The sequence below is a fragment of the Neoarius graeffei genome, chromosome 3 (genome assembly GCF_027579695.1).
Source record: "Neoarius graeffei isolate fNeoGra1 chromosome 3, fNeoGra1.pri, whole genome shotgun sequence".
In the NCBI taxonomy this organism is placed as follows: Eukaryota; Metazoa; Chordata; class Actinopteri; order Siluriformes; family Ariidae; genus Neoarius; species Neoarius graeffei.
Window position 1 is genome coordinate 118,302,031 of NC_083571.1, and position 25,944 is coordinate 118,327,974.

The window sequence follows — 25,944 nt, forward strand, 5'->3', positions numbered from 1 at the left end:
ATAACGTACAGAAAGCCGGTCGTTATTTATTAACTACTGACTAACTGAGCGCGAGGTCTTTACAGTACAGACTGAGCAAGTGAGGTTAATAAGGAGGAGTTTATTATCTGGCTTTTTTATTTCTAAGATTAAAATAGACGTCATTAGAATGAGGCGTAACGCTGCTTTCAGTCACATCATATTTGTAACGTAGTTGAGTCACGCATGCGGAATAAACGGCTAGCGGATTCAAAACTGACTTTCGGTTAGTGGTTTCTGAACGCTCTTCATGCTCTTTTCATGAATAACTCTGACTGTTCGGTGTTTCAGCCGCTTTTGATTCGGTTTCGATTTCCAATTTGTCATTTTGGTTTTTGCAACACTGAAAACCGGCGCCTTGGAAAGAAAGTCTGTAATCGCCCACAGGCATTATGGGAAAACTCGCCCACCAAGGAACCAATCAGAGCGCACAATTTTACCGGGAGTAGCTTGAGCTGTATAATAATGCAAAATAAACCTCTTCATGGAGACTCAAACCCGTGACGCTTGGCGTGAACCCCGTCAGGGTTTATTTTGCACTAACGACTGTCTCACTGTACATCATCTCTTACTCATGCTCAGCTACTTGTGGAATTCACTCCGCTACTCTGTAAAAACAGAGAAATTTACAGATTGCACAAATTGGTGCCACCTGCACGAGGATTCAACAGTAGTCAGTGCGTTTACATGCACATAGAGAAAATCGAATTTCTGCCGTAGCTCGACTGAAATCGAAGTTCTAAATGGCATGGAAACACCTTAGCTTGGCTGAAATCGAACCGAACTGGATTTCTCGTAATTGAGCTACGCGACCTAGATTACGCGATTGTAGCCGAGCTACTTAGTGCATGTAAACCCTATCGAGCTACGTAGTCGAGCTACTTACTTCAGCACTGCCCCTTCCGGAAGTGACGAGTGACGAGACCACAAGCGGGAAACACAACAGCCTCGGTCGGCATGACAACAGTAGTAGTAGCGAGCAGCAGAAGAGGTCAGGAGGAACAAGGAGAACGAACGAACGAACGAAGAAGAGAAAATGGCGAGCAGAAACGTGCACTTCTGGAGCAATGAGGAGACAGAGTTCATGCTCATTCAGCTTAAGGAGTTGAATATATTAAAATGCATGGACGGGAGAAAAACGCGCAATGGAGACCTCTTCAAGAAAGTGGAGGAACGGTTGGCCAGCGCAGGCTACAGGAGGACCCCGGAGCAGATCCGTGTACGCTGGAAGCACATGAAACAGGCTTATTTTAGAGCCAAGAAGAATAATCAATCAGACAAGCTCCTCAGTCATGCCCTTTTGCAGACATCCTCGAGGAGCTGCTTGGACGCCGACCTTTGTCGCAAGCCACTGAAAACGGTGTGGACATCGGATTCACTCCTCAATCAGGTGAGTTTCTGCAGCTAACAAGAGCTAATTTAGACTGGCGATATTTCGACTGCGACAGTAGCCTACTTCCCAGTCGACCAAACTACTGTTTCATACCATGCGATTTATAGGCAGAATAAATGTATTTTAGATTTACCATATAGCATGCTGCTACAAATGTACTGGTGATGTGGTGTGTAACCTGTTGTTCTACGCTGTAATGCAGTTAGCCTGAAGCTGAATTGCGTTTCAAACTCATAGCACTATGCAGTCTACACTTACACGGCCCATTAGCACCCAACTGTCTACCCTGTGTCCTGCCCATGGGGCCAAGGGACCAAAACCCGGTTTGGCTGGCTCCTGAAGAAGCAGCCAAAGATTATCAAGAGGCTAAACAATGCATACGGAACTGATAACTTTGTTTACACTCTTGAATAGCTCTTCTTCATGACAACAACCAGAAGTGTACCAACACAATGGGGCGTGTAGCGCCACCTGTGGCTCGGGTGCACAATGTACCTCACACAATAGCTCGATTTCCTTGTGTGCGTGTAGGATTGGATTTCTCTGGCACCCTGCTGGGACCCTTAGCTCGATTACCGACAGCAGCTTGATTTGGATGTGCATGTAAACGCACTGAGTAGTCACACGATCACAGATCAGTGAGGACAAGTAAGAAGTCTAAGACGACAAATATCTCGCAAAATAAAGTGTAAACGGGAAGAAAAAACAAAAAAACAGTGCAACTACGGATGCAGCGGCTCGTCTGGTCCTGCTCCTGTTTGTACTATGTTTAAATAAGGAATAAAGCACATATATGATCATGTGGTTATAGAAAAATAATCAAATCAACAATATGGTGGTGATGCAAAGCAAAGAGTCAGGGCCTCTGCATGCTCTTGCGACAAGGCTTTCGCAGATAGCTTTTCGCAGACAGTTGTAATTTATCGTTGAGCGGGGAGTAATAGGCGTGCGTGATGTTATTCACCGCCACAACGCAAGGGGGCGTGAAGTCGCGAAATCGCTAGGAGTAGTTGGTGGGTGTGGTTAGTGGAGTGTTTATCCTCCGGTTACTTATAATGACTAGAACTGGAGTCGTATAGATGTACGTACTTCCTCACTTCCTCGATCAACCGCTCTTCATGCTGCTCCATCTTCGCTCGTGTTTTTAAAAATGGCGGTCGTGAAAACAAAACAAACCAGGAAAGTAGGGAAGCGGAAGTGCGTGTACAGCGGATGTAGAGTGGACCAATCAGAGCCCTCTTGTCTACGACGCTGTCTGCGAGGCTTCTGCGGTGGTCACAATTTTTGGGAGGTGCGCGCAGAGCGTCTGCAAAGGTGGGGGGGCTACGCAGACGCCATCTGCGACGCCATCTGCGAGGACTGCGTTGTCAGCATAAATTAGCCTTTAGAGTAACCACGCTGAAGATCAGGGTTAACTGCTCATACGCCACACCAACCTGCCCAGATTTAATTCACTAAAAAACGCCACGTCATGTGTTAACATAGTAGATGTTCAGAAAGGACACTGGACGTTCCTTACAAAAACGTTAAACCCGTTCACGTGGCAGGTTCAACATACAGGTCCCTGTGCATGCCGTTTCTATAGAAACAAGAACATACCGTGTGAAGGAAGGAACTGAGGCGCGGTTACAGAAAAATAACCAACCAATCAGATTCGAGAATTCAACACCACTTCTGTGTAACTGACGGTATTGTACAGTCCCAGTCAAAAGTTTACACACCTTCAAATTCACTGTTGTTTCTTTATTTGTATGAATTAAAAGTCTCTTCATGTCTTAAAGTAACGATGGATGTCGTTTCTCTTTACTTAGCGGTTTGGTTCTTGACAGAATACGGATTATTACAGTTGTGGTGTTGAATTGTGATATTTACTGTATTTCTATTATTTATTCTTCAATCTCAAACATATTAAAGGCGGCACAAAACTCGTCCACTAATGACCTTCTGACGAGACACAGCCGTTAATTGTAAAGTATTCCAGGCGACTCCCTCATGAAGCTGCTTAAGAGAATGACAATCGTGTACAAAGCGTCATCAAGGGAAACGCTGGAGAATCTAAAATATGGGACATTTTGGTTTTTAAAACTACCACATAATTCTATCTACGCTCAGCGGCCACTTTAATAGGAACATGTTGTTGATTGTAAGCTCCCTGTTCTTGGCTGCAGGAGTGGAACCCAATGTGTTCTTCTGTTCTGCTGTTGCATGCCGAGATGCTTTTCTGCTCCCCACGGTTGTAAAGAGTGATGATATGAGTTACTATATCCTTCCTGTCCATTTCCCTCTGACCCTCTCTTATCAACAAGGCGTTTGTTTCCACCCACAGAACTGTCGCTCACTCGCTCAGTGTTTTTTGTTTTCTGCACCATTCTGTGTAAACTCTAGAGACTGTTGTGTGTGAAAACCCCAGGAGATCAGCAGCTTCTGAAATACTCAAACCAGTCCATCTGGATCAAACCAACACCCAGACCACAGTGAGAGAAAGTCACACTGTGAGATCACAGTGTTTCCCGTTCTGATGTTTGAACATTGTGAACATTAACTGAAGCTCTTGGTTTGTATCTGCGGGATTTGATGCGTCGTGCTGCTGGCGAGGGATCGGCTGATTACAGAACTGCAGGTGGATGGAGGGGTGTTCCTAATAAAGTGGCCAGTGAGCATATGACTTGGCGTACAGTATGTACTGATAACTAGTGTTAATGAACAAACCTACACAGACGTGTAAACTGTGAAAGTGATGAACCCGCTAGCGTGAGAGCATAAACCCCAGCACCATCTGCCACAGTAACAGGTTTATCCAGTTTCCCTCTCTGACAATCCGCAATCCTAACGCTTAAGCAATAACAGAAAGCCGGTCGGTCTTCACGCTGGGAACTGTCCGTACCTGTTGATGATGGTACTGCATAGCTCCCAGACCAACTTGGCCACGCCCCTGCATTCCCATTGGATATCTGTGTGGAGCTGGAGCTCCATATGGCTGACCGGAGTAGGCTCCACCCGGCTGCTGCTGCTGCTGCTGCTGCGAATACGGGCTGTTCGCCATGCTGTAAAGCTGGGAGCGCTTCATGGCCATGGCGTCTATAGGTGCCACCTGTGAAGAGTTTCAATGATTAGCATACAGAACATACAGAGAACGCCCTAATCGCTACAGAACAGCCGATATTAAGAGTCCAATTCCCAAATCTTGCCGATAAACCACTGATAAATGTTCAACAGTTTAAAACAACGATGTTCATCTGGACTCTTGGTTACAGGACGTCTCCGGCTAACTCGCGATTTCTTAACGAAATTCAAGACCTCTGTGATCCAAACGGTGTATATTTACACTTGTACACCTGCTGCTCAGACAAGATATTACACAGTGGTGTGAAGATATGAAGTTCATCTTTGAGTGATGAACGTATACATCACCAGGGAGCACAGCTAATGATGGATACATTTTTCAACACGAGAAGATAAACTTCATCTCTTCACACCACTGTGGAATGTTCTTTATATTATATGGACACATCCACAATAAATAAATAAATAAATAAATAAATACAAGTTAATCAAAAGAATTTTAATCATGAACCAGTTCACCATTTTGACAACGTGTGTCCAGTCAGCAGGAAAACACTGGGAGTGACGTCATCGGAGTGAAACATCGGGAATTATTATCCATACAGGACACTTTTTCTGTGGAATAAAAACGTGTTCTATTCCCTTCTAGCGAGTTTCATTCATTTGGTTTGATAGCATGCAATATTGTTAGCATATCGCTTATCCTATGTGTATTACGTCACTCTACCCAATGGAGAATGAGCGTTGAGTATGGTTTATGAAATTGCACGGTTGTCAAGGCAACATGACGTCACACGCTGGAGCTGATGTGAATATTCGATGAGAAAGTTTTCTGCTGCGCATACACAGAAGCGTTTCTTTGTTTGCTGGGAAAGAGAAAGATGCGCTGAACACCCGAAAGACTCCCAAAATTTCATTAGATGTTCTTTACGCACATTTACAAGCAGCGGTGAGCCGTTATTATTCGAGCTGGGACTTGAGCCAGACACCAAAACAGCAACAGGGTAAAGGATTTTGTAAGGGATTAGCATCAGGCTGCCAGGTCGCGCCGTTGTGTGTAGCTGTCGATGTTGATTTTAAAAGTAACTCAGTAAATTCCACAGGGAAATGAATCCTTAAGTCTGAGTGAAAAATACTGTAGTGAGCGTGCAGCGTGGAAGAAGAGTCTGGAGACAGAAATCTTAGTTTCTCAGTCGTTAGCCTGTAGCTCTCAATAGCACTGGCTTGAGCGCTTTATTAGCATTCGCTAACACTACTGATGAACGCTACACCAGCTGGAAGGGGACTTCACCAATAATAATAATAATATTTAGGACAGCCCAATTATGTGCACAGTTCACAATCTCAAATTACCACCATGACCATCTTTTCAACGGGGTCCTCATACAATCATACACACACACACACACACACAATCCTAACCTGCATGTCTTTGGACTGTGGGGGAAACCGGAGCACCCGGAGGAAACCCACGCAGACACGGGGAGAACATGCAAACTCCGCACAGAAAGGCCCTCGCCGGCCACGGGGCTCGAACCCGGACCTTCTTGCTGTGAGGTGACAGCGCTAACCACTACACCACTCAGATATATTCCATTCAGCTCCTTGTCTTCGACGCGTTCAGTATCGTGCTCACCGAATGGAATATATCTGATAGACCACTCCGCGCCAGCCAGTATTATTTAAATCTGTCTCTCAGATCCGCGATGTATTTCAGATGAAAAATGTGAATTTTTCAACACGAGAAGATAAACTTCATATCTTCAAACCAATGTGTGATGTTCTTTTTATTATATCGACACATTCACAAACACAAAGTCCCCAAATTTATCAAAACAATTCATTGATTTCCTCTCGAGTGAAAATATTGAGAAATGGATCACTCAGCGTCCCGGATGTAGTTCGTATGAAAAATCTGAGCGGAGTATTTCCAGTAAAACACCGGTGTCTATATAATAAAAATGTTTATGATATAGAGGTTTTGAAGGATCTTTATAAGGGGCGTGGTTATGCAAAACATTTTTAACTGGTGAATTTGACAAAATCACAGCTCAGGTCCTGTTTAATTAAAATGATTGGTGTCTGATTCACCAAATAAAATTACAGTCTTAGATTTAGTGTTTTACAAATTTTCCTGTCAGCCAGCTCCAAACAGACAGATGATAAACAAAGCACAGTTCAGAACTCGACTCGGATATTCAGTGCTGCATTTTCACTTCATTCTTCAAATCCCAGGCCGTGTGTGGAATTAACCATTCACCAGCATTCGGGCAAAATATCTGCGAATAGGATCGTTTTATTTCCTTATAACTAAACACGTTACAAGCTGGAATTAAAATGGATTATTGGAGGGTTAGCACCATTTGATTTACACAACATGCCGACCACTTTAAAGGGGAAAATTATTGTTTTATTGTGACACAAACAATAATTAAGATGAAAAAACAGAAATCTGGGGTGTGCATAAGTATTCACCCTCTTTCATATGAAACCCCTAAATAAGAGCTGCTCCAACCAATTCACTTCATAAGTCACATAATTAGTTGATTAAGATCCACCTGTGTGCAATCAAAGTGTCACATGATCTGTCACATGATGTCTGTATAAATCACCCTGTTCTGGAAGGACCCTGACTCTGCAACACGACTAAGCAAGCAACATGAAAACCAAGGAGCCTCCAAACAGGTCAGAGACAAAGTTGTGGAGAAGTATAGATCAGGGTTGGGTTATAAAAAATATCCCAAACTTTGAATATCCCACGGAGCTCCATTCAATCCATTATAGCAAAATGGAAAGAATATGGCACCACTACAAACCTGACAAGAGGAGGCCCCGCCCACCAAAACTCACAGACCGGGCAAGGAGGGCATTAATCAGAGACGCAACAAAGACACCAAAGAGAACACTAAAATAGCTGCAAAGGTCCACAGTGGAGATGGGAGTATCTGTCCATAGGACCACTTTAAGCCGTACACTCCACAGAGTGGGCGGGGCTTTATGGAAGAGTGGCCAGAAAAAAAAAAAAAGCCATTGCTTAAGAAAACACGTTTGGAGTTTGTCCAACAGCATGTTGCAGACTCCCCAAACACATGGAAGAAGATTCTCTGGTCAAATGAGACTAAAACTGATCTTTTTGGCCATCATGGGAAACGCCATGTGTGGCGCAAACCCAACACCCTGAGAACACCATTCCTACAGTGAAGCATGGTGGTGGCAGCATCATGCTGTGGGGATGTTTTTCATCTGCAGGGACAGGAAAGCTGGTCAGGACTGAAGGAAAGATGGACGGCACTAAATACAGGGCAATTCTGGAGGAAAACCTGTTTGAGTCGGCCAGAGGTTTGAGACTGGGACGAAGGTTCACGTTCCAGCAGGACAATGACCCTAAACATCCTGCTAAAGCTACACTGGAGTGGTTTAAAGGGAAACATTTAAATGTCTGGGAATGGCCTAATCAAAGCCCAGACCTCAATCCAATTGAGAATCTGTGGCATAACTTGAAGATCGCTGTACACCAACACAACCCGTCCCATCTAACTTGAAGCAGTTGGAGCAGTTTTGCCTTGAGGAATGGGCAAAAATCCCAGTGGCTAGATGTGCTAAGCTAATAGAGACACACCTCAAGAGACTTGCAACAAAAGGTGGCTCGACAAGGTGTGTGCAGGGGGGTGTTTGAATATCTATGTACACTCCAGATTTCTGCTTTTTCATCTTAATTATTGTTTGTGTCACAGTTTAAAATAAATAAATACATAAATAAATAAATTTCCCCTTTAAAGTGGTCGACAGGTGTAAATCAAATGGCACTAACCCTCCAAAAATCCATTTTAATTCCAGCTTGTAATGCGACAAAACAGGACAAACACCAAGGGGGGGTGAATACTTTTGAAAGACACTTTATTTTACTGAATAAACATAATACGTGTTGATAAAAAGACCACTTTCAGAAACTCATGGTGTGGAAAATAGCTTTGCCAAATAACTGTCAGGAATAGCAGTTCAGTGGGCGGTAAAACGATGACGGTTATAACTGCAATATCTTCCTTGATATAAATATAATAAATGTTTGATATAATTGTCCTTCATCCTCCACATGGTTATAATATTCATGTATAATTCACTTCCACGGTTAGATCGGGAATATGATGTTGACGTCACGCAGTGTTGAAGTCTGGGTAAGTGACATTTTGTTTAGGCGCCGTGCTGAGAGGATCCTGCTGCCTTTACTGTCGGCGAGGCTGCGTTTTGATTTTCTGTCGATTGTGAAAAACGTCGTCACGGTCAGGCGGAGCTGCTGCATGAAGAACTGCTGGAGTGGGTCACACTATCATTTAGAGAGAAAACCAAATCACAGAGTACGGCTTTCTCTTTTGCTCAATGAAAAAAAACACGATCTGAAGTCACGCATCAGCCGCGTACGAGACCACTACAACTCACTATTATTATTTATTTTTATTCAAATGTGATCAAACCCAGTCTATGACTCAATAATCAAAATCACATCGCTGAATGTTTTTGAAAAAGTTTTGTATTTTGTTTGGTTTAATAATTGGACCACTGTTTAGATTTTATTTGATTTACACTGTCGGCGAAAACACTCAACACGTTCCAAACCGCCTGTACAAAGAGTCTGGCATACTGAGCAGAACAAAACAATTCTCTGTCTCTTTATTGTGCTGGTGCAGTAAATGCAACCCAGCTGCTCATCACAGCCGACACGCGTCCAACTGATGGAGTTTTACAATCAATCATCCACTCGATGGCTGATCAAAAGCTGGAAAACACTAAATAAATAGATAAATAAATAAAACCCCTTTATTCCACATGTCACAATCAGGTCAAATCCACTCAGCTTTCTTTGCTGGAGAACATAAAACTAGAAACATGACAGGACCGCGTGACTCCGCAGCTCGTCTCGCCTCCATCCGATTCCTCGGTTCAGCAGCTTAACTGCCATAAATGCATGAGCAGTCTTAAAGGAAGAATACACAATTACCGAGACATAAACTCAAAGGGCACTCCCTTACTTTACTTTAATGATTTTACAGCCCAGAACAACAAACCACAACAACAACAGAATAAAGAAAAAGAACATCATAAATAACAGGTGCTAACGGGAGCCTGGAAACACGAATGAACCTCCCGTAGATAAAGGCCACCAAAAATGAAGCGGACAAATTATTCCTTACAATATATTTTTTTTAAATTTGAAAATAAATAAAAATAATTTCAGAGAAAGCAAGGAAAGACGACAAATCAAACAAGGAGTTGTCGTCAGTATATAAATATGTAAAATACAAAATATCTGTGCACCCAAACAAGGATGCAAGGCTCAAAAATAAAATAAAAAATAAACCCCACACAACATGAAGCCACCCTACAGCCACGCCCGAATGCGCCACGCTCGGCCAGCAAACCACTGAATGGAAAGCAGTGAACACAATAAAATAGAAAGTCTAGATAGGAACAAAATATTAATCACTTAGTAGAGTTCACACCTCCTCCAAGCCATATATCAACATCAAAATCAAATCACTTGAGCCGAGGAGCATACTGAAGCTGTACACCAAACTTCATCCAAATCCGATCACTACTTTTTGAGTTACGTTGGGAACAAACAAACGGAGCTGAAAACATAACCTCCTCCAACAAAGTTAGCCGAGGTAAATATTAAACTTAACCAAACTGAATGAAAAATGTACCTAGTTTACTTTTAGTATTCCAAACGTTATAACCCGAAATGCACAAGTTCTAACAACAGTATTAATAAACTGAGAAAACTAACAAGCTCATCCTTGTCTCATACACACTCCGGGCTTTTCCCAAGGGAACATTTATATACGTCTCAGCGATGCTACTGATACGGAGCCCAGTCTGTAAGGGCTGGCCCGGCGTGAAGGTTGCTGGGGGTCCGGGGGCATGCTCCACTGGCAAGTTTTAAATTCAGAGACTTCAAATGGTGCATTCCGGTGGCGTCCAGATCCGGTTGAGGCACAGTTCAACATTATTACATTTGCTGGGTTTTTTTTTACCTTGTTAAATATGCAAGGGACAAAATTAGATTTGAAATGAAAACACCTCGGCGCACACCTCTTCAATTTCCAATTCCAGGATGCCAGGAACAGAATCAAGGGCAAATCACGCAACAGCGCCATCTACTGACCAGTGCCTAGAACATAGTTTTATTTCTGGTTGCGAATGGCAGTCAGTGCACACAGCGAAACCCTTTATTCTCACTTCTGGGTCGAGTCCCAGGATAGTCGAGACCTACATATCACATTGTAGTTATCACTCATTTTCAGAGGAGAATAGGAGATATTTAGGTGCGGAAAGTGCTGTGCATTATTAATTTTATGGTTGATTTTTTTTTTTTTGGTGTGCGAGTGACAGCACGGCGGAGCACCGCCTATCCCTGCTTTAAGGAAAGCCCTGCATACTGTACGAGCTTTAGTTACTGACAGAACGCTCTACTACCTCAGATTTGTCAGACGTCCCGCTGTTTGGCAAGTGTGTGTCATGTTTATGTTCAAGTTCTGACCATAAATAATAGTTTAAAACCACAATTAACCATCTGGTTTCTTCAACTTTCACTCAGCGGCAAAATAAATGATGAAGAAAAGACTTATGAGGAGAACAACACTTAGCCTTGACTGCTCAAGAAACTTCCACATAGCCAGTCATACAGAGAATCATTTCATCCCACGCCATCCGCAGTCTGAGCCACCGAACATGTTTACTTCAGGTAACAACTTTCTCATAAATACACTGAACACACAAGACGACCTGAATGTCTGATCTGACAGGGACGAGGCAGCTAAATACAGCCAGCTAGCATTTCCTGAACCAGCTAATAAACACCGAAGTAGATAGAAGCTGCGTCAATAAAACATTAAACTATTGTTATAAACTCATGCTGTGGAAGCTAACGGCCAAACACAAGCTACGCAGTGGCTGAGCAGACTGACAACACGTTTTATATAGCAACAAATCTGTCAGGTATATCGACATTTTCCTCAGATATGCTGAGAAATCCCACAGGGAAAAAAAAGTCTTTATAACTAAAATACTTGCACCATAATTACACTTAGCACTGATTAGCAACCAAATTTCCACATGTACTGCCATACTGAAAAAAACGTTAACGCTGCGTCAACAAACTTTTACTTGTGAAGTCATGAATAAAACAAGAATGAGCAGTTCGTGTGAAATTGTTTGGTAAATGTAGTGAACACCATTTGAATGTATGTGATACAGAAATGGCAGGCAGGCAGCTAATAAGCGCTAGCATGGTCTTAACTAGCTAATAAACATCACCAAAGAGGTGACGTAAGGAATAAAACACAACAGGACGTACCACTATGGAAAAATAATCAATAACTGTGGCATTGTGTTAGCCTGGGCCCGCCCATCCTAAGCGTGACGCAACACGAGGGCCTGTTGCGAGCTTAGTCTGGCCAGGCAAGCTATCTACAGCTCTTCCAAGCTCCCGAAAAATCGGGAGCCAATCAACTTTGAGCATCTCCAACGGCCCTGGGTAGAGGCGTGTTCAAGGCACTGACGTAGTAGAACTGCGACCGGAAGCCATAGATTATTTACAGAATCTATGCCGGAAGCGCTTCATTCACGCTTCCGCATCTATTACGCATAGATGCTGTATTGAAAGCATTCAACAGGAAGTTCTCATTGAAAACAGAGCAAAGAGCAGCCCTGGAGGTATTTATTGAAAGGAAGGACGTTTTCGCCTTGCTCCCGACCGGCTTCGGTAAGAGTTTAATCTACCAGTTAGCCCCGTCGTGTCACATACGTCAGAGGAAAGAGTGATGTGATTGGTTTAAGCTTCGTCACAGCCTTTTCTGGCTTCGACCAGTAGCAAACTGAGGCATTTCAGGGAGGCGGGTCAACCACAGGCTCTGGGAAACGGTTGGGCTTAATATCTTGGCCAGACCAATAGCTCAGAGAGCTTTGTCGCGTTAGCCAGACTAGCATTGTGTTATGTTCTGACACAAAGCAGAGTTACTCTCATCACCCTGACCGTTATTATTTTATGAAAAACAGCACATCCTGAAGTGGTTTATTCCTCTTAAACCTCAGCACTTTGCTAACCATTACCATTTTTAATTTAGTAGCTAATGACCAATATATCATGCTGTTTTCCCCACTGCTTGTAGTTATGGAATGCTTCAAGTTCATTCCATAGCCATTAAATCACAAGCATTGATTTTTCTCCGTCCTTGAAACTAATTTAACGAGATAGAACTCGACGCCAGCGGTGTCGATGGGGATGCCTCCGCCTGGTAGACTACACGCCTTATTAAGTTGTGATTTGGGGATGGACATTTGACCTCACGGTAATCTTGACCTGTGACCTTTTAACCTCAAAATCTAAATCAGTTCATGTTTGTCCCAAAGAGCACAAATGGTGAAAGTTTGGTGAAATTCCTTTCATTAGCCTTTCGTCCCTCTTTCCTGAAAACTTGCAACTGAGGACTTTCCTGTGTTGGAAAAACAGAGGGGGAAAAAACGGTCTTTTGAAAAAGATTGACACTGGAGATTCCTTCAAACCATCCCTTCAGAGAAAACTTCACCATATCAAAAGATATACATGTTATTTACCAGCTGGGAGGTCCGTATGGTGAAATACCGTGACCGAGGTCTTGAAAGTACTGAGCGAGGCCCTCTGGACAGAGGTCAGTATTCAAGGCCGAGGTCACGGTATTTCACCATACAGACCAACCTTCAGCTGGTAAATAATATCTCATCTCATCTCATTATCTCTAGCCGCTTTATCCTTCTACAGGGTCGCAGGCAAGCTGGAGCCTATCTCAGCTGACTACGGGCGAAAGGCGGGGTACACCCTGGACAAGTCGCCAGGTCATCACAGGGCTGACACATAGACACAGACAACCATTCACACTCACATTCACACCTACGGTCAATTTAGAGTCACCAGTTAACCTAACCTGCATGTCTTTGGACTGTGGGGGAAACCGGAGCACCCGGAGGAAACCCACGCGGACACGGGGAGAACATGCAAACTCCACACAGAAAGGCCCTCGCCGGCCCCGGGGCTCGAACCCAGGACCTTCTTGCTGTGAGGCGACAGCGCTAACCACTACACCACCGTGCCGCCCCGGTAAATAATATATTTATTTTTTTCTTTACCAAATTCTAACAGAAAACGAGAGCGCCCGAAAGGGAAAACTGAGCCGAGCCGGCATTTTGAATCCTCATTCACGGCTGTAATGCAAATGGCTTCCTCCTCGGTATACAAGTGCACTTCCATGGCAGGAAAAACACTACATTTTGCTGCCTATGTAGTCCCCTATTTATACAAATAGAAGTCATTCAGGATTCAGCCATGTTTTTGCTTGGCGTTAGCAAGTTACAGTTTTTAGCTTTCTCCTGAAATGTTTTCTTTTATTTCTTCTTCCTCAGGGGAGTAAAACTCGCTTTCGCTGGGAGCACTGTCGTTATCGCTATCCATGCTGTAAAATTAATGCGATTCTCCTGAGAAATGCGAAAATAAATGTTGACAAAAACTGCTACGATGTTTTTTGTTGTTGCTGTGAACGAGCGAGTCGCCAGAGGTCCGTAACCAGGGTCCGTACTGTAGGATACAGACCTGCTCGCCAGCCAATCAGAGCGCAGGACTTGATGGAAACCAGACCGCGAAAAAAATAAATGTTATTCTTCGTTAAATCACCTTTTTTATCTGTTTATTATTAGATTTGGATTAGACTCCTGTACAGCGTCTACCATACAAACTCTGTGAATTAGCAGTTCGGATTAAAAGTCTAATGTATTAAATCGAGCGTGTTAATATCAACCCATGATCTGAATTGCAGCTGTAATTATTGTTCAAGCCGCCATTATAGAAAGTCAAGTCAATCGACAACTTCTGACCAATCAGATTCCAGGATTCAGTGACGCTGAGGGATATCCAGGGTGAAGTGTGACGGTGCAGGTGAGGCCGTGTTTAAAGCAGAACCCTGCTGGACCAGCAGTGTGATAAACGTGCAAACACATGGGCAGTCATTCGTGACCTCGTTGGGATGAAGACAACATGTAAAAGCTGGCAAGTGCAGAAATTCAGGGCAGTGTGCCATACACACAGAGAGAGCGAGAGAGAGAGAGAGAGAGAGCACGCGAGTGAGCGAGCGAGCGAGTGCGACTCGCTCTCCAGTGAGCCGAATTCGCCAAAAACGAGCGAGAGCCATCCAAGCTAATCTTCTCACATCACGGCCAAATTTGGGGCAATTTGAAGCAGCACTTACAGAAAATGTGTGCAATTGAGAACGCCTGTGAAGGCACTTTAAACTAGCAGTCTGAGTGTCAGTAACCGATGTCCTGGCGCACCGCAATTTTCTTTCCTTCTCTAAATCTCTCCCCACACACACACTTACAGAAAAATACTTTCTGAAGGAAAATCAACATGTAGCATCACAGAAACACTTCTGCAAAAGGAAAGTAACCAGAAGAAAGCACGCATGGATATTAAAACTTCACAGGTTTGTCTGGAAGAAAATGTTAAACAGACCTCTTTACAACACAGGAAAATATTTATGTAGCTTGCTGAGATGTACGAGAAAACACCTCAGCACGCTATATACATGAGGGAAGCCATGGCCTAAAGATTAAAGCAGCAGCTTTGGGACTAAAAGGTTGCTGGTTTGATTCCCTGGACCAGCAGAACGGCTGAGCAAGGCACCGGGCCCCCGAATGCTCCCCAGGCCGCTCTGGATAAGAATGGAGTGTTTGTATCAGTAGCGGTGTAGTAGTAAAATATTTGAGACACCGGCAGAAAAATTTTATGACATCATTTGTTACGCTGACAGTCAACACATTTTTTTTTCTATTAAAAAAAGTCATCAGTATGGTAAAAAAAAAAACAAAAAAAAAACTGTAGTTCTTCCAGTTTCTTGTCGAGCCATGCCACATTCTCTGGACCGTTATAACACGTACCACGTGCGAGCCAGCTGAGAACCAGTTTGCTTTTCCATAGCTCGCGGAGCTACGTCAGTTACGTTGCTGTATACGTCAGTTACGTCGCTACGTTTCCATAAACCTTGGCGCGAATATCGAAGCAAAAACAACACGGAAGCAGCAGCAGCAGCAGCAGCAACAACAATAATGGATGACTTGGGGGCATCGTGGCTCAGGTGGATAAGGCGCCATACCATAAATCCGGGGACCCGGGTTCGATTCTGACCCGAGGTCATTTCCCGATCCCTCCCCATCTCTCTCTCTCTCCCGCTCATTTCCTATCTCTACACTCTCCTATCCAATAAAGGTGAAAAAAAGCCCCAAATAAATCTTAAAAAAAATAATAATAATAATGGATGACTTCGCGTTTGTACAGCTGCTGCTTCTCGTTGCTTAAAAATGGCGATCTTTTGCGGTCTTGTTATTGTTGTTGGTCTTAACAACTCCACCCCCCCGCTGACGTAAGCGGTTCTTTCCTCTGGCCCAGCAGAGAGTTGGTGCTAGCCTGGAACCGGTGTTTCTGGCCCCAGAGCCAGTTCTTTGTCAGTGGAAACAGAAAACCCGGTTCCAAACTAAGCACTGGCCCCGAACCAGCCCTGGAACTGCTTTGGTGGAAAAGGGGCAACGGATTCACTCCTAACACGGTCGGATTCTTTGGATCCCAACTGCTAGAGGTGCGACGATTCAGTTTTTTCACGCTTCGATCCGAATCATGATTTTGACCTTCCGATTCACATTTTTTTGTCCTCCATTTTATAACTGGTGCAAATCATTGTCAATATCCTGTTAACTGTCAGCCTGGAAACATAGAGCAATAAAAAAACCAAGTCGTGTTGCCTTTGGAATCTTCATTCCGACTCCAGTCACTCCACGGACTTTGAATGTAATTATGACTATCACAGTTCAGTCATTTCTGGCACATTTTAATTTTCAAACCGCGAAACACTAACAAACAAACAAACAAACAAGCAATGAAAACTTCATGACTTTTGTCTCAATCTTTTAAAACACAAAAATACACTCATTTGTGTTAAAGTGAAAATCACCTCGTGAGACTCAGCGTTCACTGTCCAGAGAGGACATAAGGCACGGAGATTGTAAGAAACGCTGCCAAGCTGGGCTTTTAAAAGCCCGCGGCTTCAGGAATTCCGAGTCGTCCGCCATGTTGTTCGCAAAGCGACACATGATCTCACGAGACTGCTATAGCAACCACAAACACGGCGCGCCCACGTACAGCTCCGGATACCAAACTGAATTTTTAATATCAAAATTAAAATTAACCATTTGTCAAAGTTTATTATGCATCATGGGTTATCAGGATGAAATCAGTTAGTGAATCATCAGTGAATCGTGATTCATTAAATTTTAATCGATTTTTGAATCATTGATTGAAATGGATTGATAGATCAGTGATCGATTAATCATCACACATCTACCGTGTTAACAGCGCTCCACTGTACAGAGACACGTTCACGGCACTCTGGATAAGAGCAGAGCGGCGGCTAAACGCCATTAACGTCATGTAATGAAGATTTTTAAAAAGAGCCATGAAAACTCTCAGGAGAAACGTTTTATAACCGAGACAGAACAGGGCAGAAATCTGTGACTGTTGATGCTTCAAAGTGTGACACGATAATCAGTGAGCGTTACTGCCACCACAAAAACGTCACAAAGCCTGGATCATTCACAACTTCGACAACTCTTCACTCGTATATCTAGAAATTAAATCTCACCCTCGTTACAACCACCAACAAAACGTAACCATGCGTTCAGGTTCCAGCAATTTAGAAACACAAACACGACTAATTTTAACGAGCTCTAAATATCACAATCATCATTACAGGCCTAATAATAAACTAGTACACAAATCAGGATACTTATTAAAGAGCATGGAAACTGAGACAACAGCAAAACGACTGACTTTTATACATCAGCTGGGCAAGTGGCGATAATTAAAGGCAGCCTCACCCTCGAGGTCGTGCCGTTGTAGTGAATATCAGCACGGCTGTGACTCCGGAGTCGGCGTGCCGGAGATAATCACAGCCGTGCTGATATTCACTACAACGGCACGACCTCGAGGGTGAGGCTGCTTTCATATAACAGTGACAAACAAGAAATTAATATCGAGTGAGTGACATTTTGGACACGATATTTTGACATTTTCTTCTGTTTATTTTTGAACCCGCGCTCACTTTATAGCATGTCGGCTAGTTGGCTAGCGAGCTAGCTCGCAACGATTTGTACATTCCTGTTCTCAAAAGGTACTTTTGGTACCTCGTAAAACAGGCATCTCGTCTTCCTTCTCATCTTCATCTGACGAGCTTTCATATTTTAAGTCAAATTCCTGAAAAGTATCATTTGTCACGTCCGCTGACGATGTCGCTAACGCTACCGTAGTAACCGTTTCAAGCAAGGAAGTGGAATTTTACATTCAGGACACAGACGAGTGGAGTGATACAGGCAGTGAAATGTCCCAGTGCCATTCTGGAAACTATCAGCACTTTGGGAACGCCACTCGACCAATCAAGTTAGTGGACTGAAAAATTATACAGACAGTCTATTTGGTCATACTGTGATGTTCGTAATGCACATTACTGTACACGACAAACCATCATCAATATCACATTACATAATAATAAAACTAAGCTTTAATGCTGAATTCAAAATCTCAAAAATCACTTTAAAACATTTAGAAGACAAAAAACATTTATGCCACATTATACAGACACGAGCGTTTTACTGGGAAATACAACACTCATTCTTCATACAAGCTGCATCCGGGACATCGAATAACATTCCCCAGTGTGTCACTTGTGAGGAAATCGATTAATTGTTTTGATATGTGAAGTGATACGCTAACAATATTGCATGCTACCAAACCAAATGAACGAAACCCACTAGAAGGGAATAGAACACATTTTTATTCCATTGAAAAAGTGTCCTGTATGTAATACAATATTTAAATAAATACAGTATTTTAAATAATATGGTATTTACAAGGGTGGCACGGTGGTGTAGTGGTTAGCGCTGTCGCCTCACAGCAAGAAGGTCCGGGTTCGAGCCCCGTGGCCGGCGAGGGCCTTTCTGTGCGGAGTTTGCATGTTCTCCGCGTAGCCTGGGAAATCCCATGCTGCTTTGCACAATCGTTCCGATCTGAAAAGACAGCATGGAAACTATGGTCTAAAGGCTCGCCTGAGTTAGGGAGCCAATCAGAGAGCGGGGAGGGGTGGAAAGACGGTGACGCGTACTACTCGACAAACGGAAGCTTGTAGTTTATTTGGGACTGTTTACGGATCACATTTAACATGGCGGCGAGCGATACGAACCAAACTTTCGATCAAGCTTTAGACACCGTTCTGAATAGTTTAGAGCGAAAGTTTGTTTTAAAAAAAGAACAGCGTTTGGCGTTACAGTCTTTCTTCGCCTCTTTGTCTTCTTCGTCGCTCTAACTACGTCACCGGGTACAACTGCCATGATTGGCCATGGGCTACGTATACGCCAAATGATAGACATTTGCAACGTCCAATAAACGGCCGTTGACGATCGTAAACCACACCTCCCCTACGAGAAATTCAATAGGCGGATTCCAGACCATATTTCACTTGTGATATGGTCTGGTGTTAACCAGACTAGTGTCCGCGTGGGTTTCCTCCGGGTGCTCCGGTTTCCCCCACAGTCCAAAGACATGCAGGTTAGGTTAACTGGTGACTCTAAATTGACCGTAGGTGTGAATGTGAGTGTGAATGGTTGTCTGTGTCTATGTGTCGGCCCTGTGATGACCTGGCGACTTGTCCAGGGTGAACCCCGCCTTTCGCCCGTAGTCAGCTGGGATAGGATCCAGCTCGCCTGCGACCCTGTAGAACAGGATAAAGCGGCTACAGATAATGAGATGAGATGGTATTTACAATATTCAAGTAATATTGGGTGGCACTAAGTGGTCCATCGGATATATTCCATCCAGTTAGCATGATACTGAACGAGTTGAAGACGAGTAGCTGAATAGAATACATCTGATAGACCACGATAAAAAGACAGAAATACATACACGTTTCATATCAGCATTCTCAAAGGCCAACGCGAGCTTACCCGCAAATTGGCGCCGTGAGCGCAGCAGTGAAGTCACCTTCCAGCCGGTGTAGGGTTCATCAGTAGCACAGGCTGACAACCGAGAAACTAAGATTTCTGTCTCCAGACTCTTGTTCCACGCTGCACACTTGCCACAGTATTTTTCACTCAGACTTAAGGATTCATTTCCCTGTGTAATTTACGGAATTACTTTTAAAATCAACATCGACAGCTACACACAACGGCATGCAGTGACCTGGCAGCCAAAATTCTCTCAAAAGCTTCCAATATTTAATGACGCAAACCTGCAAGCCATGTTTGTTTACAAATCGTCACAGTCGCTAGCTAGCACAGAAGTTTTACTTCTCCGGTGTGTCTCTCTTCCAGCTTTTTGATGTCCATTGGTATGTTTTTCTCTTGTAAATATGCGTGAAGAATACCTAATGAAGTTTTGGGAGTCTTTCAGGTGTTCAGCATGTCTTCAGTTTCAGCTTTTAGTTTATTTACCACAAAGAATCCAAAACAGCGAGGAACTGACCAAGAAGAAGCCATTTTTGCTGAACTGCTCATTAAGGCTTAATTAGTCCATAACTTCATTAATAATTGTAATGAAGCAAATCTGGGTAGAAGTTATCTGCACCCTAGGTCCCCCTACCTTCATGCCAGAAAGAATCAGAATTGGTGAAGAACTGAGGGAGGAGTTGTGATTTTCGTGAAATGTGGACGAACAACACACGATGGCATAAACTCATCACCTGTCGGCCGGATGAGATAAGAACAGTATCCATGATCTGATCTGCAGTTTTACGAGTCAAACTCACCCAAATTCAAAGCTTCTGGAGGAAATAAAGTTAAAACTTGATTAATCCAGGAAAACGTGACGTATAAATTAATTTTAAAAAGGCAGATTAGGAAACACTGGTCCTGAGGTGAAAGGAAACTCCTTTTTTTGAGTCACTTTGGAAGGAACTCACGTTTCCTTTTCTTTTCACATGACGGTTTGATTTCTGCTCATCCTTTTATCTTTTTGGGATTGTTGTCTTTTTCAATTTCTTTTGATGAAATAAACTGAAAGAAAAATGAGTTGGACATGGGGGACAGAATCACGCTGTGAATGAAAAACCATGAGTGAATTCAGCACCGTCGTAAAATTCCCCCGAAATATTTTACATTTGTGATGGTTAATGTGAATCATACAGAAGAAAAATATGACGACTGTCCGAATGAAATGAAGATTTACCACAGATATTTATTTCATTGAAGTATTTGATCGCCATTTCTCCGATTTTGATGAACTGAGTATAATAATCTATAATTAGATATTACAACGTGGTTATTTTTACACACACAGTACTCAGCTTCCCCGGAATTTCATAAACTATAGCGTGGCCGGATCACTGAGGTAACTGAACTTGTTTTGTTGGAACTTCATTGACATAACTCTCGAATAAATACTGTATTATAAAAATGGTGATTTTCAACAAATATTAAGTTTGTCCCGTCCGACAGGCAGATGCGGATTTGACTTCATCTCATCATCTGTAGCCGCTTTATCCTGTTCTACAGGGTCGCAGGCGAGCTGGATCCTATCCCAGCTGACTACGGGTGAAAGGCGGGGTACACCCTGGACAAGTCGCCAGGTCATCACAGGGCTGACACATAGACACAGACAACCATTCACACTCACATTCACACCTACGCTCAATTTAGAGTCACCAGTTAACCTAACCTGCATGTCTTTGGACTGTGGGGGAAACCGGAGCACCCGGAGGAAACCCACGCAGACAACATGCAAACTCCACACAGAAAGGCCCTCACCGGCCACGGGGCTCGAACCCAGGACCTTCTTGCTGTGAGGCGACAGCGCTAACCACTACACCACCGTGCCGCCCGGATTTGACTTGTCCGGACCAAACATTTGGTTGTCCCGGACAGTCGGACTACCATTAATGTCAAGCTATACAGCTCTATTGAGGTATTTCACCCACGTGACCAAGTCATGTGATGCTGCCATTTTGGACGGCACGGCTCGAATCAGTTTGAATGCGAGGAAGGCGACAAACGAAAAAAACATAAAAGAAAAAGGAGCGAGATGCAGAAAACACCTTCACTATCCAGTGACGTAGGGCATTTACAGGGCGAGCAGAGGGAGAGGTATTTGCAAAAATTGAGGTTAGCAGGCTTAGAGAACGACGTTTACCTGCTTCCACCAGGATTGTTCACTGACAGCTAAGATTTGTTCACATTTTCATTTACTTTCGGTCCTCAGGATAAACAAAATGTTATTAAATGTCATTGAAATAACTTCTTAGTCTGTTGAGACATGGCCCGTTATAAATTTTTCCTTTACTGTATTTACTAGTTTACTGAGCGCGCTCCGGGGCTGGCTGGCTGGCTGGCGCTAGCTAGCTAGCGCGCTCCGGGGCTGGCTGACTGGCTGGCGCTAGCTAGCTAGCGCGCTCCGGGGCTGGCTGGCTGGCTGGCGCTAGCTAGCTAGCTAGCGCGCTCCGGGGCTGGCTGGCTGGCGCTAGCTAGCTAGCTAGCGCGCTCCGGGGCTGGCTGGCTGGCGCTAGCTAGCTAGCTAGCGCGCTCCGGGGCTGGCTGGCTGGCGCTAGCTAGCTAGCTAGCTAGCGCGCTCCGGGGCTGGCTGGCTGGCGCTAGCTAGCTAGCTAGCTAGCGCGCTCCGGGGCTGGCTGGCTGGCGCTAGCTAGCTAGCTAGCGCGCTCCGGGGCTGGCTGGCTGGCGCTAGCTAGCTAGCTAGCTAGCGCGCTCCGGGGCTGGCTGGCTGGCGCTAGCTAGCTAGCTAGCTAGCGCGCTCCGGGGCTGGCTGGCTGGCTGGCGCTAGCTAGCTAGCTAGCTAGCGCGCTCCGGGGCTGGCTGGCTGGCTGGCGCTAGCTAGCTAGCTAGCTAGCGCGCTCCGGGGCTGGCTGGCTGGCTGGCGCTAGCTAGCTAGCTAGCGCGCTCCGGGGCTGGCTGGCTGGCGCTAGCTAGCTAGTTAGCGCGCTCCGGGGCTGGCTGGCTGGCGCTAGCTAGCTAGTTAGCGCGCTCCGGGGCTGGCTGGCTGGCGCTAGCTAGCTAGTTAGCGTGCTCCGGGGCTGGCTGGCTGGCGCTAGCTAGCTAGTTAGCGCGCTCCGGGGCTGGCTGGCTGGCGCTAGCTAGCGCGCTCCGGGGCTGGCTGGCTCAGTAAACTAGTAAATACAGTAAAGGAAAAACTTGAGACTGAAAGGTTTTAACAGTCATCCAAATGACTGAACGTAAACGTTGCTACAGTAACATACTAGCTACTATGATGTTGACATTAGCTAGCCTGCCGTTCAAAATGGCGGACACCGGGGTGTCACGTGACCCTGTGATGTTAGGTGAAAAACCTCAATACAGCTGTCTCCTGATGGTCATTTTGACCAACAGAAATCCCATGAGCTCCATGAAAATAATGACGTGCAGAACCTGAACACGGCTGCGATAACACTGTCAACCCTGATAAAACGTTATTAACTACACAGTTTCTCATCACACCAAGCCCAACTCGTTAGTGACTTCATTATGAGCCGGTCAGTTGGATCAGATGTTTCTTCAGCAGGGAAAATGTTAAACGGGGTTCACCAGGACTCGAATGAAGAACTCCTTGGTGAGATTATTGCAAGATAAAAATACAACAAAACAAAACCAAATCTAAACACACTGACACCCAATGAAAGACAAAAAAAAAGTACAAAAAGGGTGAGAATGCCTTTACAAGGAAGAGATTTAAAGGCTTTAAACTGATTACTTCCTGCTCAGAAAAAAAGAAGCATTAGCTCAGATCCAAGTTCCTAAAACGTAAGTGTAGAACATTATTTGTTCACCAAAACGTAGGGAACGGCTCTTGCTGAAAATCACTCACTGCATATCTGAATAGTGAACAGATTTTACTGGCACCGGTTCAGGAAATACATTTCAGAGCGCAATCAATCACAGTAATTACAAACCATTCTGTACTTTTGTTCAGAATGTTTTGTTTTCTTGTACTTTCCAATTTTATTCTTCTAGGTGTGTTGACGTTACTGTCGCAATGCAAGTACACGTTAACCACTAACTAACCAACCCACAGCCAACATAACACCCAGCCCCGTCTGCACCGTACAGGAGATCGATCACGATTTCTCCTCACATGCACTCTAAATCCAGAAAAGTCTTATTCGGGGAAAAAAACGTCTCTTTGCCCATGTTTACAGCAGGAATGTCTCTCACAGGCGCTTTCAAACACGCAAACTGATCTGAACTCATTAATACAAAACAATTACGGCGTCGTTCAATTGGTTTGTGGAGCTTCCGCCATACAAGTCCCTGTGGAAAGGTACGTTCACTCTCGCAAGCTACAGGCAACGACTCATCTCTCTCTCACACACACGCAATTTCCACAACAGAGTAACAGACCAGCTAAGATTTTCTCAACTTTATGTAAATTAGGTATCGACATGTTGACTCGTATGATTCGTCAGACCAATCGCAAACATTTTCTCATTCCTCGGCCCCTCCCCCAACTTTTTTCCTTATGTACTGACTAAATAAAAAAACAAAAACAAAACTGTTTTATCTTATCCCGTCATTTACAACCTCGTTAAACATACACCACGTAGAAATCACACATAGCGTGTATTATGAAGAAAAATAAAGCTGTATAAAGAAACTTGCCAAGATCACTGGTTTTTCTGGACAGTGAGTGTCTGTAGCGAGTGCAGTTAGCGTGTGCGGCGAATACAAACGGCATGTAATGCACATCACACCACCACTTTTCACTTTTAAAATATCGCACCTCATTTTAAGTACAATTTAAAGGCAAAAACAAACAAATGATATATATTACAGTACCAGCCAAAAGTTTGGACACGCCTTCTAATTCAAAGGTTTTCTTTATTTTTATTAATTAAAACATTTCACGCATTAAAGTGACAGAGCTCCAGCTAGTTTATTTAACCAGGGCGCCGCACTGTGCCCTGCCCTCGACAACGTGCACAAGTTAATCAAGTCGAGCCTTTCCTTAGATGACGAGGTGATGGGAAAAACTGGACTCGGAGAAGACGACCTTACTCCAGCCCTCAACAGTCCAATCCTTATGGTCTTCAGCAAACCTCAGCCTGGCTCTTCTTTGATTCTCATGCCCCTTTTCCACCAAAGCAGTTCCAGGGCTGGTTCGGGGCCAGTGCTTAGTTTGGAACCGGGTTTTCTGTTTCCACTGACAAAGAACTGGCTCTGGGGCCAGAAAAACCGGTTCCAGGCTAGCACCAACTCTCTGCTGGGCCAGAGGAAAGAACCGCTTACGTCAGCGGGGGGCGGAGTTGTTAAGACCAACAACAATAACAAGACCGCGAAAGATCACCATTTTTAAGCGACGAGAAGCAGCAGCTGTACAAACGCGAAGTCATCCATTATTATTATTGTTGTTGCTGCTTCTTCCGTGTTGTTTTTGCTTCGATATTCGCACCAAGGTTTATGCAAACATAGCGACGTAACTGACGTATACAGCGACGTAATGACGTGGCTTCCCTTAGCACCCCGAGCTATGGAAAAGCAAACTGGTTCTCAGCTGGCTCACAAGTTGAACGAGTTGTGAACCAGCCCTGGAACTGATTTGGTGGAAAAGGGGCATCACTGACGAAGGGCTTTTTTATAGCGTTGCATGACTTCAATCCGCCCGGAGGAGCCCGTTTCGAACTGTCCTTTCTGTGCACTTCACCCCAGCTGCTTTTTTGCAGGTCACTTGATGTCATCCTACGGTTGCTGAGTGACATCTGAAGGAGCCGACGATCATCCCAGGCAGCGGAGAGTCGTTTTCGCCCTCTGCCAGTCTATAACCTTGTTGTCCCCAGTGTCTGACCTTGTTCTTATGAACCGCTCTCGAGAACATGCACCCTGTTCTCAAATACCAGTGCCATGCCCAAATTTATATTTGCCCTACTCATAATTTTCCAGAACGTTCCAAGCGCCCAGCCCATACGTCCCGCTACAGAAAGAAAGTGTGCTCTAATGAGTGTTACCAACTTGCAACGAAGGTGATACAAGTTGACCAACAACACACTATTAGCGCATAGGCCTGCTCTGTCGGCCATTTTGTCTCATCGCAATAACGGGTCAGTGCAGCAAGGTACGACCGAAAAGCAGCGATGCCTACAAACACGCGAAAGAGAAAAGAATCGGTAAAAGCAACAAAGGGTTCAGAGAACTGAACATCTCTGTTTGCCAGAACGTAAGCAGATCTAGAAGTTGAGGACTAAACAAATTTAATCAAAAGTTAGGACTGATCGATCGATATCTAGAGTCTCAATCTATCAAAAATACAGCTCACTAACATTAATATCACGGACTAATATTAATTATCGATTAACACTATTAGTATTACTATTAACTAATGTTAGACCTCATCAAGGCTAATTCCAATTGGA

General features: G+C 44.2%; 1 protein-coding gene across 6 annotated transcripts in view; it reads right to left on the reverse strand.

The window, feature by feature from the left end:
- Positions 1-25,944, reverse strand: part of arid1b (AT-rich interactive domain 1B) — a 123,285-nt gene that overhangs the window by 92,287 nt on the left and 5,054 nt on the right. For all 6 annotated transcript variants that reach the window (XM_060917993.1, XM_060917990.1, XM_060917988.1 and 3 more), the window contains exon 2: positions 4,296-4,502. In XM_060917993.1, coding sequence (XP_060773976.1) covers positions 4,296-4,502 — 207 coding nt within the window. The remainder of the gene's footprint in view (positions 1-4,295; positions 4,503-25,944) is intronic.